We start from the raw sequence: 21,323 nt of genomic DNA, 5'->3' as shown, positions 1-21,323 counted from the left end.
TGAATGCAACCCTCAGTGGAAAAAGTTTGGACACCCCTGGTATAATGACTTTTCGAGATTGCAGTGTTTGGGTTATTTGTCTTTTCCGCCGTAGAATTCCCCCTGACCTTACACAGGAATGTGTATTTGGGGATGATGAGAGGCGAATATGATATTGGCCCCTGGAGATAGTGGACATTCCGGGCTCAGGGGGCACAAAAAGACATTTCTGCTTTCTATGGCCGCCATCGTCAGGCATAAACACTGCTTCCTGTAATCTGTCACTAAAACGCTTCAGCACCTGATGACACTGTAGGGGCGCCTCTCATCTCCTGGACAACGGGGGGGGGGTTTAGAATCTTTAGCCACGGGGGTACTGTACGCTTCACTCTCTAGCTCATCTCCGGTGTGTTTCGGGCAATTGGAAGGACAGGAGTGAGCCGCTGCAGTTTGATTGAGCTCCTTTTTGTCAGGCATGGGACTGGAGAATGTGGGTTTTTTTAAACAAACAATCAAACAAGAAATGACAAATCAAAGAAATGATACAAACAACAAATCATTCTTTTCTGAAAGAGGAAAGATGTTGCATTCATAATGGATAATATAGCACAGATCCGCTTGAGGATAATGCCTTTGTGGCATACCTACAGTACATGCACTCCATTTTCACTTCCCGATGCTGAGAAATAGCTGAAAGATCTCACACATTTGTTAAAAAAGCTAAAATGACAATGACATTCAGTTCAATTGTGATGTTGTTGTGCTAAACAAACAGGATGTGATTTTATACTTCCAGCACTGCAGTGTCAAGTCTATTTAGCTGTTATTAACAAGTCTATTAGCTGTTATTAACAAGTCTATTTAGCTGTTATTAACTGTGACAAAGAGGACAGGCCAGCATTAAATGAACGTGTGGCACATCGTGTGTCAAAATATACATTTTAACTTATAGAACTTAGGAATTATAAAGCAAAATGACTTCATTTCAATGACACATACCTGTATGCCGAGACCCAAATTATGACTACACCAAAAAAAAAAAAAGTATACGAAGAGAGCTCAGTTAGAAAAAAAAAATAAAATCCACGTCTGACAAATTGCAGAGAAACTTTGCCCCAATAAAGCCTCTAGGAAATGGCAATCTCCAGCCGTTGGTCTTTTAGGGCTTTCATCTCCTCAGCTTCTTCCTGATTATAAATATCTGGCTTTGGTGACAGAGATTACGTAAAACAATAAATAGCACATCTTTGGATGATGATGTTCCCCCACCTATAGTTAAAAAGCAGGAGGGGCAAAAAAACAAAACAAAGAAGGAAAGCGAACACTCCATTGGTAACCTTGCATCTCCAGTTACAGGTAAAGCTCCCTCGTGGTCCTGTCCCACTCGCCTGCACGCTCTCATTGGAGGAGAGGACTGCTGCTCAGGTCGTGTGTGTGTGTGTGTGTGTGTGTGTGTGTGTGTGTGTGTGTGTGTGTGTGTGCATTTTTGGGTGTGGAGACAGACTCAGAAACACTAAATTATTTGCTGAGAAAATGTTATGTAAAGCTTAATTTTACAAGTTGATAAACAGTGGTGTGTTTGCCCCCTTCCTGATTTTTTCCATGTTTGTCGCACTTAAATGTTTCAGATCATCAAACAAATGGAAATATTAGTCAATGGCAACACAACCCAACACAAAATGCAGTTTTTTATGAAATTTGACTAGATTTAGGAGTGGCATCAACATGAAGCCAGGGATAACCTCAAACCACACCAACCTTGTGATATGGCACTGCCACGTCATGTAGAAGGAGAGTAGAACATTTTAAACACATACATACCCTGCATGCATGTTTGAAAAGTTGCAACTGGAGGATAGGGCCCCTTCAAATGAACGTTATCAATTAAATGCATTTGTTTCATTGAGGGAAATACTGTAAGTATTTGGTCCACAAGCAGGACGTAGCTTACAACTTGGGAGGAAAAACCCTTGCTGGCTAGCATAGAAGCCAGTCTTTTCTTGCAGATGGTCACCAGCACACATCTAAGGAGGGATTTTGGTCCACTTCTGTTAACACACTCCAAAGCCTGACAGGTTTTTTGGCTGTCGCTTAGCAACTCAAAGTTTCACTTGTCTCCACAGATTTTCAATGGGATTAAGGTCCAGACATCGGCTTGGCCACTCCAGGACCTTAAGACTTCCAGAAGCAGCATCCGTGTTGAATATTTTAACTCATCTCTTGTCTGATTGCATTAAGAACGATGCCAAATGTTTCTTTGTTGGGGTGTCAGTGTTGCGGGGTCAGCTATTGGGCACGTCTACAGTAGTTTACATAACTCGAAGATCCTCAGCTGTTAAGTCAGTGAGGTTTCATGTCACAACTTGCAATGCTCTCAAAGATATGGGTCAGTTCCAGTCACCTGGTATGAGTCTTGAGTTTAAACCAGACGTGTGTGGTACAATGCAGCTTCCTGACACCTTTTGTCATTGGGCGTTGAGCTGAACTGGGTCATGAAGAGGCGCAGTTTGGTATTGTAGGAGCTGCAGTCATGTGGTACGATTGCTAAGTATTACACGTCACAGTTTAGAATGACCTCCTGTCTCTAACAACAAGCACGTATTACATAGCCTTATCACTTCAACAAGAAATACTGTGGTCTTACATAACCTCTTATATGTATTCATTCATTCATTCATTCAGGATGAATAAATAAAAATAACAACTAAATCCTGTCCTGGTACAGTTGGACTGAGATGAACTACTGCAGACATTTTACGGTTTTGCAGCAAATCCCTTGAGGTTGGTTCACTGCAAAGTCTGGTGAAACGTCTGCAGCAGGGGCGCCCGTAGTTTGTTTTTTGTTTGCCTGCGGTACTTTCTAAAGATACAACAAAATAACAAAAAAATACAACAGCAAAAATGGGATAAAACGAAAGAAATCGAAACATTAAAGTGTTGATACTAATAACACTAAAATGATAAGTAGTTTTGTGCTGCCTATTGCACAAAATTGAAATGCTGAAAACATCTTAGTACATCTACATTTAATTAGCCTTTTTAGAAATGTAAAAATATCAAAACGACACCCACGTCCCTTCTGTTGAATCTGGTAAGTCAGTGCCACACTTGGCACCAATGCAAGTGGACTGCAATCGCCACAAATGAAACTACTTGACTTCCAGCAAAGCATGAGACAACTATAGTGGGTTCATGCTGAGAACATACCAGATAAACCAACAAATGATGAAAACATAAGATCTTTGCTTGCATATTTCTGCTCAGGTTGGGACAGAGTATTGATATTGCAGTTGTTACAGCATGATAATTACAATATGCTTTGCCACCTAACAAAATTGCATGTACACTCGATTGCTTTGCCTGTTTATAAAATTAAAATATAAAAATTGCCCCCTCTAATTCTTCAGTGGCTGAAAAAGTTTGGACACCCCTGACCTACGCAGTGAGAGGCCTAGAATACGCTGCACTGGCCGCATGTCACCACGAGTAGTCCTCATCTCACAAAAGAGCGATTGGACTAATGTTTCTTTATGGCCCGTAGTAATTTATAAACTCTCACCACAGCATTGCATAATAATGATTCCAATAGAGAATTTTTACAAATCACCGACGATATTTTCATGAAGAAAAAAATGATACAATGATACAATACAAAATGATACACAAGGGGCCACGGGGAGGTGTCCGAGAAAAGTGGGAAGACGGAGGGCCCCTGAAGGCAGCATTGCTCCCAGACGGGTCGGAGTGATGGGAATTTCGGCTCTTCGAAGGTAACTGGTTCTTTTGGTTCGGCTCTCTGAATAGAGCCCGCTCCCAAAGGGCTCGTCAGTGTTGCTTAAATTGATTTCTTACCAAAATGAGTGTAAAATGAATTTGTAATGCAAACATATAATTATATTATTAAGTGATTATTAGCGTTTAGAATGCTTTTCTTTCCTGCGGGTCATTTTCCTCACTTTCCCGGCCTACTTGTGCGTGTGCGTGTGTACCTCCTCCTTATGCTTAGTGTCGACGCACACACATTTTGAACTATCATTTTGACAGAAACGGCTCGTGCACATCGAAGAGCTGGCTGTTTCGCCGTTTCGTTCGCGAACCGCCCACCGCCAGTCAGTCGGAAGACTTGGTTCCTTGCGAATAAACAAACCCCCTCTCGCGTGGCTCCAAGAACTTGCAGTAACTACCCTTCGAGTGTTTTTATCACTATGGCTTGGAGTATCAAGTCACAGAAGACGACTACAACAAACGCGAAGTCACTTTGCAACGACTCTGCTCTAGGGTGAGTTTGCTTCAAGTTGCCGCTAGACATTGACCGTTAAGCTAATGTTGGCTAACTAACGCGGTCATTTAACCAGTGGCAGCTAGTTGCAGCTCTGTTTCTTCCGAACGCACGCTTGTGTTTTTTTGTTCACACAATACCATCATGATATTGTAGCCTCACGTAAGCCAATTAAATAGCTGACTGCTAATAAGGCATTGACTGTGGTCCCATTATCTCTGTAATACGAAGCGTCCCTGTCTGTTCTTTACAGTAGAAGTCCATTACAGTGACGTGTTGCCCTGTTTTCTTTCCTTCACATTATCACTTGTTGCATCCAAATAATTAACCATTAGTTTAGCTTAAGGTGTATTTTAACCAACTTGGTGAATTTATTCACGGAAATATCAAATGACTCGTAACCAATCCATCAACACATAGCTACGACATACTACTAAGTCAAATGTACCGGCTTGTCATCACAGAGTCATACATTCTTCTATTTTTCCTCCTCTCCTAATCAGATGACTTCATATTGTTTTGCATGGTATAGTGTTCGTATTTCATGCCATATTATTTACATTCAGTATTCTGCCGCTGTCTCATCTTTCCAGGGCATTGTACTTGTATAACTGCATGCTGCATGTCTTGATATAAACTATCCATCATCCATCTACACCTCAGCTTTGATCCACTCTGTAAATACGACTCAGTATTACCCTTCCATGCATGCTGTGCTGTGAGTGTGGCACAATGAGGCAAGACATGGATAACCCTCCGATATTTTCATCCAAGAAACAATGCCGAGGCCAGATGAACTGTGGACGAGAGTCAGTTGCTGTTTTGGAAGCAGAGCAGAAGCAGGCAATACAGGAGCAGACTTCCCGACATGCTTGCCAAAAGCACTTCAACAGACCACGGTGCCCCTTTAAAGACAATGACCGACACACTAACACCGAGGCAGGCCGTTCCATTCAGAGAAAACGGACAAATCTGGAGCAGCTGCTGCTGACGCTGTCTGGGAAGATAAATAGTGAGCAGGGAGTCTATAAATTGCATCAGAGGGAGGAATTGGAGCTCGAGAAGGCCATCATCCTCTGCCACCTGCTAGAGACCCACCAGGAATTTTTGCATAAAAGACAGAATGCAAGAAAAGTAACCCAGGATGGCAGCTGCTTCAGTCTAACCCACTCTAGGACCAGACTGCATAGATACACGAGTGCCTCGTGCGCATCCAAGAAGCAGGCCAAACAAGTCCAGGCAGCACGACAGTCAGCATGCAGTGTCTTGGCTGTCCCTGACCCCTGCACCACCACTGCAGTAGTGGACACCTGTTGGAGCAGCTCTCTAAAAATCTGTCACCCTCACAACACTCCCCATGCACCGTGGGACGGCCAGCCCCCTTGTCACGCAAAGGCTACCAGGTCAGACAGGTCTCCTCCCTCTAGAAGCATGGAACGAAACGTGGAGGTAAGTTACTTTTAATGTCTTACCGTTTTAACTTTCACTGCCAAAGACGTCTATTGACATCTTTTGCTTTTGGTTGCGGGATCAACAGATCAAAGTCTTATTCATCTTGTGTGTGAATTTCTGACTTGTAGGCAATGTACTTCTGTCCCAGTAGGGGGCAGCAGTTCTCTTTTCCTCCAACCGGCAGCAACAGATTGTCTATGAAGAAGACAGATTGTGGGTCGAGAGAGGAAAATGGCGAAACACATGCAGAAATCAAGCGGAAACAAAAAATCCAGACGGCTAACGCTGTCACAGAGCTTGTCTGGCGGTGGATCTGCCTTTAGCGACGCGGTCGTGAAAGGAGGAGGTGACGTGGGTGATGTAGGCGACGTAGACACAAATGCAGTTGGCAATGGCAGCCGAAGCAACAAACTAGTGGTTAGCGTTGCTGAGCCGTGTGGCGCCACACCTGAGCCTGACACCGGTAGCAGTTCAGAGTCGGGTGACTCAGAACCCGACCCTGATTCTTCTGACGAGCGGCTGCCGTCTGGATGGGTCAGCAGCAGGGATTCATCCCCACATCCAGCAGACCCCACCGTCACTCTGCTTCAATTTGCATCTCTGCAGGAAAAAGCTTGTTTTCTCTGTTTTTTGGTTAAAATCAGGTGTTTTTGCTGAAACGACCCTACGTTCTACCGCCAATATCTAAAGAAAGTTCAGCAAAAATGCCCAAAAACTCTGGCAGTATGGAGCACTCTGCTCTGAACGTGGCTGGCAGTCAATGACTAATTATCAAAGTGAATAATCTGTGTGGCTGTAGGAGATATGCTATGTGGATGTACAGTACGTTAGCATCATTTGATGTTTATCACTGGGGGGCTTGCATCTTGTAATGTAAGTGCTGGTGTCGAGTGCCAATGGACCGGAGATTTTAGATGCAGCTTTAGACGTCGCTTTTTTGAAAAACAGTACCTAGAGAGCAGAGTTTCTGCTATGTACATGTACGCCACAGCCCAATAAACACCGCCACACCTTGGAAATGAGCTTTTTTATGTTTTTACTTTTTTTAAACGTGAAAACAAAGTAATACAGCGTATGAATGAACACATGCTTTATCAGGTGTGCCTGGCAGCGTTGGTGGCGTGTCACCTACATCACAACCGTCACTTTGTAGATGTCATATGACATCAGTCAGCTGACGTTAAGCCCCCTCCTGATTCGCTCCTTGCCACGGTGGCGGCATAAAAAAAGGGAGAGGATGAACGGTACGTAGCTGTGTTCACTGACATACTACTAATTTACTGGATGTACACAACTACTGAGGATTATCTTTATAGCCATATTGATTTGAATAATTACTGCATGATGTCAACTATTTTGATGACCTGTAAACTTTGAAAGTGTGAATGTGAAATACTAATCATTAGTATTTATAGTACAGTAGCTGCAAAGTTTGCGGATGGATTTTAAATATGCTATATGTTTTATAGTAAGCGCTAGATCATTTTGATTGTGTGCGCTCCTGATAAATAAAATGAATAGACACTCGTATTGCCAGTTATTTACATATTGACCACAGTTAGTTTGAAATAAAGTATCTATCAAATATCATAAAAACGTTTCACTGCACTTTATTTTGCAAAACATGCACCGGAATCACTGGTCTGCCCTGTTGGCACTTGACAGGTAAGGAGTGGAAGGAAAGGCATTTAAAGTGAATGCATGCATTTGTCTGTGAAAGCCACCCTAACGTTGGTTATATGTTTTCACAAAATCAAAAAAGCTCGCTTTGCAGTTTGCATTTTGCATATTTTGCTCTTCTTTTGTTATTTATCTGACCATGGCCTTATTGTACTGAGCACACGCTCGCACTCTTTATGTCGTGTGATGCCACAAAAGAGAAAAGAAAGCACATTTGTCGGGTTGTTTTCGATGCCACTGAGTACAAATATTGCATGATGACCGTTTTTTGAGGCACTGACCCATTTTAACTGAACTCTTCAGAATTCCCAGACTTGAGGGAAATTCAGCCACTTTATGAGAATCAGGCTCAACAAAGCATGATCTTTTGGGTTGGACATTCAGTGTTCATCTGAGGAAGTATAACGTCCAGTAAAGATGTCCACGCAGATGAAATAAGAACAAAATCAGTGGAAAATCGGCACCAATCAGAATCTTGCCAGGCTTTGAATTGTCTTCTCAAGTGTAAAACTGCAACTCCACATTAAAATTAGTCCCACTTGCTCAAATGCCTGCCTCATGAAAGCTCCCCCCCCCGGGTTGCAGTGTGTGCTGCCCCTTGAACAATCAATAGGGAGCCAACATCATTCCAGCGTCATCTCCATGGAAACGAGCAGCAGTCGCTGTTATGATTGGGCCCTGCCTGAATTCTTGCCTTTTTGTGATAGGGCGATGGAAGCGGCCCTCCCCACCCCCCTCTCAATGACACACACCGTCTCATACACACATTTTTCCCGTCATCCTTTTTCTGTGCCCGAACCATAAGAGATCAAGCAGCCTGTCGTGTCCTCTTGCATCTGGGTGAAAGCAGTGCGACGCGCCGATGAGGGATGGATGCTCACTGAAGAGCTAAAACACCACACGCACCTCGATGGAATAAGGCACCTGGTCGTTGGATTCCCCTTGCCTTGCTTCCTTGTTTGCTGTTTTACTTTGGGCCTGTACTGTATGTCAGGTTTCAACATGACATACAGTATCTTTTTTTCTGGATGTTACACATCACCTGTCAGCCAACTTGCTAAGGCATGGATACATCATCTCCATTAGGAAGCAAAGCGTTGAACTCTGAAGCTTGACTTTGTGCTGAGGATGAAGTGTGGTCCGGAATGCTAACAGGAAATTGACAAGTCACCGAATTGCAAATGCCAAAGTATGTCCTGTCTTTTTGGGGCCCATTGTTTTGGAAGACGTCATTGCTCAGAGCGGGACAAGATGATTTTGCAAGAATGATCTTTTAGTGATGAACAGTGACTGTAGCCTTACGAAGCGCTAACACAAGAGAGAACACGCTGTGTTCGAGCACAGAGAACACCCTGTGTTGGAGCAACTCTACAAGGATTCAGCAATGTGAAATGTGGACATGTGACATTGCAACTTGACTGGAAAACACTTCTGCGTATGGCCTTCCTCATGATTCCAAGGAAAACTTGTCCAATTCAATATCTGAACTATCAGCCTTAGCCTCATCTGCGCTCCTTGACTACCTCAGAGTGATGTATGACCTGTGGACCCGACCAGAGCAACCTAAGCCTGTATCCATACAAGTAAACATGGACAACCAACCTCTAGGACGGATGCAACAAGAGTTGAAGAAATCGGAAGAACACAGAGCCGATAGACGAGGGCTGCCTGACAAGGCCACGGTAGCCTCGGCTAATATCACGTCAGCGTCTTTGTTAGGGAAGAGACACCATTCGCTTTATGCTAACCTCAATGCATTTGAAGCAGAAAGGAAACACAAGGTACTTGTTTTGTGTTCATTGTGTTTTGTGTTTTAAGCTTAGAAATATGTGAATAGCAGGTAAAAACTAGTGCGTTACCGACACCATTTGAAACAGTTCTCTCCTGGTAGGGCAAAGCAAACCCACACATGGGTTGACAGATTTGTTAAATGAGTACTTTCTGCAGGATGATTCTGCACTGATTTAATTCTCAGGGACACTTGTATATAATACAGTGAATCAATTAGCTCCTCAGGAAGTGCAGCATTGTGCATGTTTGATGCAAAGGCTAAGGAGCTAAGCTTATTTTTGTGTGAAATGCAACTATCCTACCACAGAGGAAGCTTTAAATGACAAATTACATGCAGTTCACATTTATTGTTGAAGCTTTCATAAATAACTGTCACGGTCTGTACACATACTCTGTAACTCCACTAGGAGTTACTTTTTTTTGGCTGTCCTTTGAGCACAGGTTGCAAATTGTCAAAGTGCCTTCATATTTCAGAATCTGCAGACAAACATTAGTAGGGGTGTACAGTACACGAGGTTGAGACTACCAGAACAAGATGAGATGAGATTTTAACATTCATTTTAAGGATAGTACCATAAAAAATATGACGAGACAAACAAACATCTTTATTGAACTAAGTGATAAAACAATGCATTTGAAATGTTTATTGTCCCACAAATTGACAAACGATATAAACCTTTTTGAGTCCAAATAATATATATGGTCATGTTGGAATAATGCAATATTTCTTCTAATATGTCATCTTTCACTCTGTAAGGTTGTGGAATTGGTGTTTTTGACATGCATTTTCTCACACCATTTCGTGCTGTCTGTCAAACATTTGCAGCATTTCTTGAAATGCTGCCTTTTCAACTGTATGAAACAGCAGCATTACTTTTGCAAAGACTTTCTGTGAACGCGCACCATTTTCCGCTAATACGTTTGTGTTTACTTTGCCAATCAAACGTCTCAGTGAGTGTTGGCTGTCAGTGTGTTGCTGTTTCCCAGATGAGAAAACTGGGTTGGGTGGATATGTTTGAGGTGGGCAAGTTCGTTTTGTTGCCTTTTATGTATGCCGCCACTTTCAAACACATTCGGCATACTGGCTTGTTTGTGTTGATGGGCTCCTTGCTCATTCCCACACGGGGGCTGTGGCATTTGGCTGTGCAGTCCTGCTACGTCACCCCCCCCCCCATATAGACAAAGCGACTGCATGACTTACAAGAGGTGTCACTTCATCGTTGGTGTTTAGGTGTATAGCATCTAGGTGCTGAACCAAAGCACAGAATGAACCATCTTCCTGCATGTTTGCAGGCGAGAGACGAGGAAAACAGACGCATGCACATGGCAATATATGGAGACAGGCAAAATGATGCAGTTCATTTTCATTTGTGATGAATTCATTTTTTTAGTATCGCAAGAGTTTTTTTCAGAACGAGAAATCGCATCACGTTTGTGTTCTCATGAGATCTGGTGACACCGCCAGTCTAGGTGTGACTGGTAAGAATGTCAGGTGTGTTTTCAGGTAATCCAATATACCCGAGGCTATGTTCACACTGCAGGTCAATTGAGATTTGTTGCTCATATGTGACCTGCACCTGATGATTTCATGTCAGTGTGAACAGTATGATTACACTTTTTTCAAATGCGACATTCAAAGGCCTCGTTTGTATTTGGATGTAAATCCGATACGTGACGATGCTACTGAAGTAAGGTCGCATATATCCAACATATACGTCACTGAAAGGTGTGGTTTATCGTGAAAAAGTTTTTCTTATCCAGAAATTATTTTAAAAAGGTGTTCGTGAAGCAGCTCTCGTCTCTCGTCTCACCACTGCTGCCTCCGACGCCCACCCACACGCTCCCTGGAACAGACGTCGGAGCAAGTTGCCCACGAACTTTCTAAAAATTCTTGCCCTCTTTCTTCTTAATCTCCTACACGGAATAATTTGGTTGAGAAAATATTGACTCTTGTTGCACAAAATCCACAAACGCGTTAAGGAGAGCACGCTAGTGATGTGCGGATTGTTACTGAAATATCAGTACTTCCGTTACCAGCTCTTCATGCTCTAAAGTGGATTCTCAAATGAAAATGTTGATACTCGTGATACTTCATTTATGTATTTATTTAGTCCTGTCCAGGGCAGATGGTCTGACATCCTTCTGTCTCGATGGACAATGTCAGCGCCCCGGTTGGTCAATAATGAGACTTGTTGAGAGCAGCGTCTGGTGTGGCTCAGCAGTCCGATTCTGGCATGACAGTCTCTGCCGCAGGTGTGGCACACAAAGTCGGGCGACTGTGCAGAGGCCTGGCTCTGCTGTCTCTGTTTCCTTCATTCTCTCTTGCTTTCCAGCTGAAGGTTCCTCTTCTCCTCACCTCTCCTAACTCCCTCATGCACAGTGCAGCGCCAGCAGCTGCGATCAGCAGCCACTAGTTCCCAACTGTTGGGGTCAACGTCTGCCAGCTTCATGTCTCTTTTGCAGACATCCTTGAGGCGTAATGCTGGGCAGCCTATTGGACAGCGTCTCAAAGCTAGCTCGCCATCCAGAATGTCCTTGGGGATGCGACCGTCTTCCATGCAGTGCACATGCTGAGGGAGCCTGCTTTCTCCAGCACTGCATTGTTGGGGACCTTATCTTGCCATGTGATACCCAGGATGCGTCTTAAGCAGCAAAGGTGGAAGCTTTCCAGGCGGTTTTGCTGTCTGGCATATGTGGTCCAGGATTCACTGCCAAGTAGCAAAGTGTTAAGAACACATGCCTGGTACACTTTGACCTTGGTGTTCACCGTCAGCTGCTTGTTGCCCCAAACTCTCTTGCTCAGCTTCCTCATGACAGCAGTCGCTTGAGACACTTAGGTGTATTTGTGGTATGGCACATGGAAATGCGTGCCACGTCGCTTTTGCGCACGCACGTCACTTTCAGTATGCTTTGCATTCACATTAACAGTCGCATTATTTTGGTAATGTCAACGACCACATAAAAAAAATTGATTTAAACAAAAAATCCGACTTGGGCATCATACCCTGCAGTGTGAATGTAACCTGAGTTACTCACTCTGGACTGTGATTTAATATGAATATGTTTTCAAATCATTTCAGAAACAAAGGGCAATTATGCCAAAATGTTATACAGACTCTTACGTTTGCATGGTGTGTTGTTTTGGCTAACTATTGGCTGCGTGTACCCAAGTGGAGGTTATGTTAGGGTCTTAGGTTCTTCCCAAAATCCAAACTCTTGCTGGACAGGCCAGTGAAGATCATGTCGCTCCCATGTTGTATAAATGTCTTAAGAAATAGTTTTTTCTCTGTACTGATACCAGCGCCGCACGTCTTTTTCAACCTATTTTTAACTGTGGGAAAGCAAAAAGTAGGCCGTGAAAGTCTTGTTGTGGAAGACCTCATTATCAGACTGCACCACTGTGACGATGCCTGGAATGTTTAAATATGTTTAAAATGTTGAATGTGCCAACTCTGCTGCACCAATCTGTGACTTGACCATAGTGGCCTGCATCTTCATGGTTAGGATAACAATCACTATCTGTAAGAGATAACTGATTGTAAATACAGTAAATCCATTGCTACATTTCCACGTGGTTCTTGAATGGGGTATCTGTATGTATTATGTATTTATTTGCCTGTTATGCTGTGGTTTATGAATAATTGATAGAATGGGGTTTGGGTATTCTCTGGAGTATTCGTCTCAGCCATCCAACCCAAACATCACTGTCTGGCTGTCTGATTAGAACGTGTATAGATGCTCTCTATGGAACAGAGGTCATGCACTGCCTTCGCTGTCTAATGCAAATGCAGCCACATCAGGATTAGCCTGTTTCTAGACATGCATTTTGGTATTGGATTATAAATAAATTAGAAATGAAATCTGTACTCACTCCACATCCTAAAGTGTAATACGTACAATGCATTGGGTGATGCTGTTCAAACCAATTCTTTCCTATGATGAAGATTCAAAAATGTTATCCTTGCAGCAAGAAGAGAACGAGTAGACATGGGTTCTTCTTAAAGACAATTCGCTACGCCATTCTGTTATTCTTCCATCATACCCATCACACGTTATTGGCCCACCAGGGATCCAACAAGTGCTCCACCCGCAATCCCCAACATGCCTGCTGAGGAGATAACCTTCCTGTGACTTTTATGTACTGTGCAAGTTGTAGATGTATGTTGGAGGATTCTCCCGCTTATCCGGGTCCGGGTCGCGAGAGCTGCAGACTATGTAGGGAAGCCCAGACTTCCCGGTCTCCGGTCATCTCTTTTAGCTCCGCGGGAGGACACCGAGGCGTTCCCAGGCCAGCTGCAAGACGTAATCCCTCCAGCATGTCCGAGGTCTGCCTGGGACACCTCACCAGTGATGCGTCCAGGAGGCATGCGGACGAGATGCCCGAGCCGCCTTAACAGGCCGAGCTCCTCACACTATCTCTGAGGGTGAGTCCAGCCACCCTCCAGAGGAAACTCATTTCGGCCGCTTGTATGTGTGTAATCGCGTTCTTTTGGTCACGGCCCAAAGCGCATAACCAAAGGTGAGGGCGGGAAGGTAGATTGACCGGTATGTGGTGGAAGTTGTGGAGAATGTAGTTTTTTTTTATTGATTTGGATCCAGAATTCAGGTCATCTTCTCATCGTCCAGCAGGATTGGCTATTATTGTATATGATGTCGGTTCTTGTAGTTAGTCATGCTTGTTATCTTGACTATAAACTGATGTTGTCCTTAGTTACAGTTTAGATTTGTTTTTCCCCCCGAATAACAGGCAGTCAGTGTATATTTGATCAACAACTGATAGCGGAGAGGATACTCCTCTGTTTATCTCTTGCAGCAATTGATCATTCATTCTCTACCGTTTAGTGTTCAAACATAGCAACGATAGGGCAAGGTTGCCCACCCAGGCTCCGAACGAGGTGAAATATTATGCTTTTGATCGTTTTGGGCAGGAGTTTGTAGTGCGTAAAAAAACCAACCTGTTTAAATTGAGATTCTGGGTTGTCGGGGTTTGCTCAGCGACTGTGTACCCAAAAATAGTAAATTGTCGTGCATGGACCCAGACAAATCTAATTTCATGAATAGAAATGACACGGTGTATTTCCCTGCATCTCTTAACCAACAGTTACCTGCAGTATGTACTAAGAAATTGAAATATAATTGTATTTTATTTTAGTACTGCCTGCCCCTAGTCCAACCTAGAGAGCATATTTTATTTCCAGTATGTATTATTTAGGCCTTTCTGAGAAGCTGCAGATTCCTCAACGCTGCCCAGGGGGGATAAAAGCTGTGTCATATGTTGGCTCTTTGTTCTCTTGCTTTGTTAGGCAGGCCCCCCGAATTGTTCAGCGTACCCCAAGTGTATACAGCGGGGATAAATGCAGGAGATCTGAGAGGACGCTTAATAGAGCATCTTTATGACTTATATATGAGCATCAGGAGCTCCTGTCTGAATGTTTTGGGCGTCTTTCTTTATATGGAATGGAATAAATGTCAGTGATTATTACATGTTTATCATGGAAGTATATGGAAACATTGCACTCCTTCAGGATTATGAAGTTCTTTTTGCCTCTTGATATTTTATTTTAATTTGTCATGAATGTGTTTATTTCATTGGTGCTCATTTATGATGTTTGTGGAAGATATTTAGACAGGCCGTTTGTCTGTCCTAAAATTGCTGATGTTGCTGCTTGTGGGGCGGGTGGGCTCTAGACCAGGGGTCTTTCATCTTTACGATTATTTATGTAAGGTATCATCAGATACAGCAGATCCCTGCTTTCTGTGGGAGTTGAGGCAGATAATCCCTGAATAATGGATATGTCCATAAAAATGTGTATTTTTGACCCACTGCCATGGAAGCTTACAAGATAAATACTAAATGTGAATTAATCATGGTTCATCACCATTTGCAACTAGGCCTGAAATGTGCTCATTTTCACGCATTTTATGAACAGAAATGTCAGTGATAGGACAGAGTTGTACAGGACATGTAACATAATGTATGTTTCATTAACAGCTGCAATCCAAATCCAGCTAAAATATACGCCACGCCATGATGTCATGTGTCTCTCTGCAGTTCTTCTGAAGAGTTAGAGGCATTTTAGATTGGTCATTTTCCAAAGCAGTACAGTATTAATACAGGTTTATGCTACATTTTAATTGGCATAAATTGGGCCAGCTTCGCCATCGCTCTTTTTGTGCGGAAAATAGAAGATTGCCTGAATCCACAACATCGTTTGTGAACTTATTGTTGATGCAGCAAACAGACTATTTTGGGTTACATTATTTGCTTGTTTGCATGTTTTTTGCATAAATTCTGCGCGCGTTATTTATTTAGTCTTTTGCATACCCACACACTTTTGTGTTATTGTTCTACCATAAATTCCGGCAAATAAGCCACATACACTAAATGTAAAGATTCAAGATTCAAGAGAGTTTTATTGTCATGTGCATAGTAAAACAGCAGTTATACTATGCAATGAAAATCTTATTCTGTTCATTCTCCCAAGAAAAGAAAGAAAACAAATGAAAGAATAAGAACATAAGAAACATAAACACATAAACATATATACCAATAAATTAAGCAACAACAACAGAAGAGACATTAATACAAGTAAATAAATAAATAAATAAATAAAGTGCTATGAGTGTGTGTGTGTGTTGCGTGCGGCGTGTGTGAGTGCTTCGTTGAGAAGCCTGATGGCCTGTGGGTAAAAGCTGTTTGCCAGCCTTGTGGTCCTGGACTTCAAACTCCTGTAGCGTCTGCCTGACGGTAGGAGTGTGAATAATGAGTGTTGTGGATGTGTGCTGTCCTTGATGAGGTTGTGTGTTCTTCGTAGGACTCTAGTTTTATAAATGTCTTGCAGTGAGGGGAGGGCTGCCCCAACAATGTTCTGTGAGGTCTTGATCACCCGCTGGAGTGCCTTCCTATCACGTGTTGTACAGTTACCGTACCAAACAGTGATGGAGGCGGTAAGGACACTTTCCATAGTGCATCTGTAGAAGCAACTCAGGATTGTGGTGGACATGCCAAATTTCCTCAGTCTTCTCAGGAAGTACAGTCTCCTTTGGGACTTCTTCAGAATTTGTTGGGTGTTGTGTGCCAAGGAACTTGAAGGTTTTCACCCTCTCCACCTCAGTCTCATCAATAAACAGGGGTCTATGCGGCTCCTTTTCCCTTGTTCTTGGGTCAATGATCATCTTTTTAGTCTTATCTTATCTTAAATGTAGAGGAAAAAACTGATTTGTTCTTATATAAGCCGCACCGGTGTATAAGCGGCACGTGTCCACGTCATAAAGCGGCATAATGTGGCGCCTACAAGTCCGTGAGGACCAGTCAGCCAATCATGAGCTACAGTGTGTGACGGGCTTGTCAACCCATTGGAAGTTGCACGAGGTCATTACTCAATGTACAGTAACAGTCTTACTCATGGTTTCGTCTTACCAGCAGCATTAAACTCATCACACAGCAACGAACACTCAAATGTTATACTTCAGAAATGTAGCAATATGTACTGTATATTTTATGAAAAAAAACATTTTAAAGCCTTCCCATAATGCAAATACATTTTGTTTGCGAAAACAATTTCATTGGAGGACAGCATAGGAAGCATAGAAAATGTTGCTGCAATGCTGCTTCTGTCCACTAGAGGGAGAGGACAGAGGACCCGGGGCCCAAAGCAAAAAGAGGGATTGTGAATGTATGTGTTGCTCAGATGCAATGCTTTATGGGAAAACTTTAAAATCTTTTTTTCTTATTTTAAAGCCATATTGGGACATGTTTGTATATTTGTATATACACCTTTTGAGTAGTAAGCTGCTGTGTGATGAATTTAGTGCTGTTAGTAAAGTGTTCTTTGAAAGATGACACCGCGAGTCAGAATATTATGTTGTCGTGAGCGGCACAGTATTTAAACAATTATTAGCAGTTCTGAAGTAAAGGAGATGTCGCGAGATTAGAATTTAGCCACAAATTAGCTGCACCGCTGTGTACGCAGCAGGGTTCAAAGTTTGAGAAAAAAGTAGCAGCTTATACACTGGAAATGACGGTACTTTCTGTGAGATAAGGTGAGCGCTTCTCAAGTAGGTGTGCCAAACCTGTGGGGCATAAAATGACCCCATGTGACCCTAGCTAATGACAGGAAGAGCACCACATGACATCATCTCAATAAGCCCACCTATCTATTAATTCATCTATAAGTAGTGGCTTATACACCAGAATTTATGGTACACTAAGTCCCCAACTAACGAACACAATTGGTTCCAGACGACCGTTCTTAAGTGAAATCGTTCTTAAGTAGGGGAAAAGGTAATATTAGCAATGATATAGGTACTACATGTACGTGTATACATATACAGTATATGTGTATGTATGTAAACATGAGTTTGGATGCAGTAGTAATATTAAACCAGGATAATTAATGAAAAAACAATAATAAAAGTGATATAATAATACATAATGATAAATGTTATTTACCTTTGAAGAGGAGTGGTCCAGCATACGTCGTCGTGGTGGAGGAGGAGGAGATATTGAAAAAAAGGACAAATGGTGTTGGTGGTTAGACTCTTCTAAAAGAGGTAGTGTTCTGTGGGTGGTGTAGAATTAAGCAGGCCTATTAACTCTTCATAAACTTTAATCACACGCTCTGTCCCGGTTGTATCACAGAGCTAAAATGTAGCTTTCTCTCTCCTCCCCTCCCGCTGTTGATGCCATTAGCAGTGTCACAGTGCCCTCTGCTGGTCAAGCATGTAGCAGTATAAATACAGTCAAACTTGTCTACAGTGGCCACTAGAGGGAGTCTGCAAAAGTGGCCGCTATAGACAGGTGGCCTCTATAGACAGGTTGGCGTCCAGTTTGAATGTTGACCAGTAGAGGGAAAAAAAGAAAAAAAAAGAGAAAAAAAAAATAATGCATATGAGTCAAACAGTAGCACATCACATAGTACAATTCACAATTTTGCATGTCCAAAAAGGAGTAGGAAGAAGCAAAGCTTATTTAATCCTACCCCTCATCAGTTTCACATCAGTTGCAATACATTTATTCACCTCTTGTTCTTCCAAGTGTACTTTGTAGGTCTACATGACAATGTAGTGCAATCATAGCCAAGGTTTTTACTTACTAAAAGGAAGCTAGAGGCTTAATAATAACTGAGAGAATATATCCACCACCCACAGAACAAAGCTGTGCTAGTAATGTCTTACGCTTGTTTTTTATATATTACTTTTTATACGGCAGAGTGTCATTACAGCTTTAGTTCATCAGGAAGTGACGGGAAGTGACGGTGGGCGTCCCGAGCAGGAGAGCTTGGAGAGAGTTGGGAAGTGTGTTTATGTTGGCGTGGATGTAAAGTCCTGCAGTGTTCTCCGCTGTTAATAAAGCCACTAAAGTGCATCGGCGACGTGAGTCTCTCCTTCCCCACAACAAGCGGCATTACAGTATTGACCAGTGCACACCAGGAAATAAACGGTGTCATTTCTTACAGGCATTGGCTGGACAGCTATGTAGTGGGGCTTGTTTAACCTTTGCCTTGTGGGCAAGCAGGAAGGAGAGACGATGCTGAGAGATGTGTGTGTGTTCTGAGCTGCTGTCTGGTGGCCGCGTTCAAGAAATAAAGTTGGCAGAAGCAACAGGAGAAGTTTCCTTCTTTGCTTCGGAGCTGAATAACACTGACAAGTTAACAGACTAGTAGCGAACGGAAAAGAAGACTGCTTTGTTTGTGTGGAATACAGAAGATGAGGACTTTGATGGATTTGTGGATGAGGATTGATGAAAAATAACGTGAGTACATTCTAAAATACTTCAATTAAGTACAACCCAACTCAGTTTTGCTCCCGCTGCCGCATGCATGCTAGCGTATGTTTTTTTTTAATTGTAGCGTCGCTGGGAGCACGTCCTGTTCCCAGCCTACTTTGCGGTAATGTTTTGGTGCAAATGCTCTTAAAGTTACATGTTTGACCAGGAAATAGCAAGCTCAAAAGAAGACGGCTTTTTTATGTGGAACAACTGACAGTTTGTGTGGATCTTGTGAATGATTGTGACTGAGCTAGGACTCAGTAATTAAAGTCTACGCACGACGCCTTCATTGATTGAAAAACAAAACTTTTTCGTGCATGAAGCTTCTAGGGGCTCTATAACATGTAAATTTGCTGCGGGGGATTTTTCAGTGGCTGCTATAGGCAGGCGACCGTTCTATAAAGGTGGCCGCTAAGACAAGTTTGACTGTATGTGCTTGCTTTTTAAGCATGTAGCAGCATAAATATGGGCTTATGAGGCAAAACACATGAAAAAATAGACCAGTCGGCTTGTGTTTGTATCTCCGAATGTTCGCACGTCGGATGTTCGTTAGTAGGGGACTTAGTGTATATTGTTTGAATACATTCTTCTTTGGGCCTATCTTGTTTATTCTCTCTCTGAGCAGAACATACATACATGAAAAAGTCCACTTCAGAATAAAAAGCTGACTCCCGGGCTTTTTGTAGAATTAAAAGTCTCTCTCACGCCAGCAAACAGTGAAGTAATTAAGCTCCCATCCGTATTGGTTTTCCTCAGTTGCACAAGAGCTGACACGGCAAAGTCAGCATGTCAGAGCTTCGCTAGATGGAAATTCAATGATTGCTTTGCTGAATCACGCATTCATAGTAAAGGTTCTAGCCAAACAAACTTTATACAAATTTGAAAACAACGATGACCTTGTCTTTATAAGTCATTCAGTTCTATATCATGTGCACATACTGCATGCATATAAATGGAGTAAAGGGAGATGACTCTTTGCAGTGCTCAGGCTGTCCTGACAGCTTGTGTTTTTGACCCTTGGCCTCATGCCTCTGACTTGCATCTGCCTTGCTAACCGACCCAGGTCCATGTGCTGTGAGAGAGCGGAACAGCCTGACTGCTAATTCTTATTCTCATGAAGAAAGACCTCCATCATCCTTGTTGATTAGCTTGCTTTGAAAATGTCTTTCAACGTTTTTTTTGTTGTTTGCGCATTTCTCACCACGTATCAAGCAGTTGAGCCAGCATTGTTGGAGAAGACAAAGGAATCAGTCACAGATGTCTTTGTCACGTATCAACCAGTGCAGGCAAATACCGATCTGATCCAATCCCCAGTCAGATCTCGGCCAAGATGCATTCACGGTCTTACACAAAGTCAGATACTTTTGGGTTTTTTTTCAAAAACGCACAATTGCCCCAGTGGGGTGTTAAAAAATATCTGAGAATGGTGAAGGGAGCCACAACAGGGAGGCTGAAGAGCTGCTTGTGGCTCCGGAGCCGCGAGTTGCCGACCCCTGGCCTAGGCCCTAACCGGTTACTCGTAACACGATTCGAGTTGTAGCCCTATTGATGATATCATCAAAGTAGATACAAGCCGATGTAATCCGATACTTTTGCTGATATTGATATATTAATGGTCAGTAAACAGCTGGTCATTACAGACCATTTGGTTGCTATCAAAGCTCCTCAGAGAGCCACAGGATCACATGTCATCTACTACAAGGACAACATCATTTGAGGGAGGATGCTGGAGGTCATGGAGAAACCCGTGGCCACACTGGGGACAACATGCAAATTGCACACAGAAATGCTCCAATGGAGATTTGAACCCTCGATTGCTGTGAGACTGCGAGGCGAACAATACAAACCACTAGGCAGACGGCAAATTCAGTTAATTTAATGATGAACGCAGCCTAGCTTCTTATTCCATTGTTGTGATCTCATGCTTTATTCTTTTTTCCACTCACTCTAAAAGAATCACCTCGCTCAGTAGTGTTGCGTGGGTGGAGAGCTCTTGTGTCTCTTGTGCTGAGGCGGCGTGATATAATAGATAGGTGGGCTTATTGAGATGATGTCATGTGGTGCTCTTCTTGTCATTAGCTGGGGAGATCATTTTATGCCCCACAGGTTTGGCACACCTACTTGAGAAGTGCTCACCTTATCTCACAGAAAGTACCGTCATTTCCGGTGTATTAGCCACTACTTTTTTCGTAAACTTTGAACCCTGCGGCTTATACAGCGGTGCGGTTAGTTTATGGCTAAATTCTAATCTTGTCACATCTCCTTTACTTCAGAACTACTAATCATTTCAATACTGTGCCACTCCCGAGTCAGTGAGCCAATCACGAGCTATTGGTGAACTCACAACGAGCCCAGTGGAAATCACAGGAAGTC

At 42.8% G+C, this 21,323-nt stretch overlaps 1 protein-coding gene across 21 annotated transcripts in view; it reads left to right on the top strand.

The window, feature by feature from the left end:
• The first annotated feature begins 4,105 nt into the window (after positions 1-4,105).
• LOC129168673 (RIMS-binding protein 2) overlaps positions 4,106-21,323 on the top strand; it is a 63,024-nt gene continuing 45,806 nt past the window's right edge. For 18 of the 21 annotated variants that reach the window (XM_054754193.1, XM_054754190.1, XM_054754201.1 and 15 more), the window contains exons 1-2: positions 4,106-4,258; positions 4,852-5,707. In XM_054754193.1, the coding sequence (XP_054610168.1) occupies positions 4,967-5,707 (741 nt within the window). In that variant the 5' untranslated portion in view covers positions 4,106-4,258; positions 4,852-4,966. Of the gene's footprint in view, positions 4,259-4,851; positions 5,708-7,778; positions 9,172-21,323 lie in introns of those variants that run through there. The other 3 variants (XM_054754188.1, XM_054754197.1, XM_054754198.1) reach the window with 3 other exon arrangements.

The sequence above is a fragment of the Dunckerocampus dactyliophorus genome, chromosome 16, assembly GCF_027744805.1.
Source record: "Dunckerocampus dactyliophorus isolate RoL2022-P2 chromosome 16, RoL_Ddac_1.1, whole genome shotgun sequence".
Lineage (NCBI taxonomy): Eukaryota > Metazoa > Chordata > Actinopteri > Syngnathiformes > Syngnathidae > Dunckerocampus > Dunckerocampus dactyliophorus.
Note: the sequence above shows the minus strand (reverse complement) of the source record. Positions and strands in the feature narration are given on the sequence as shown.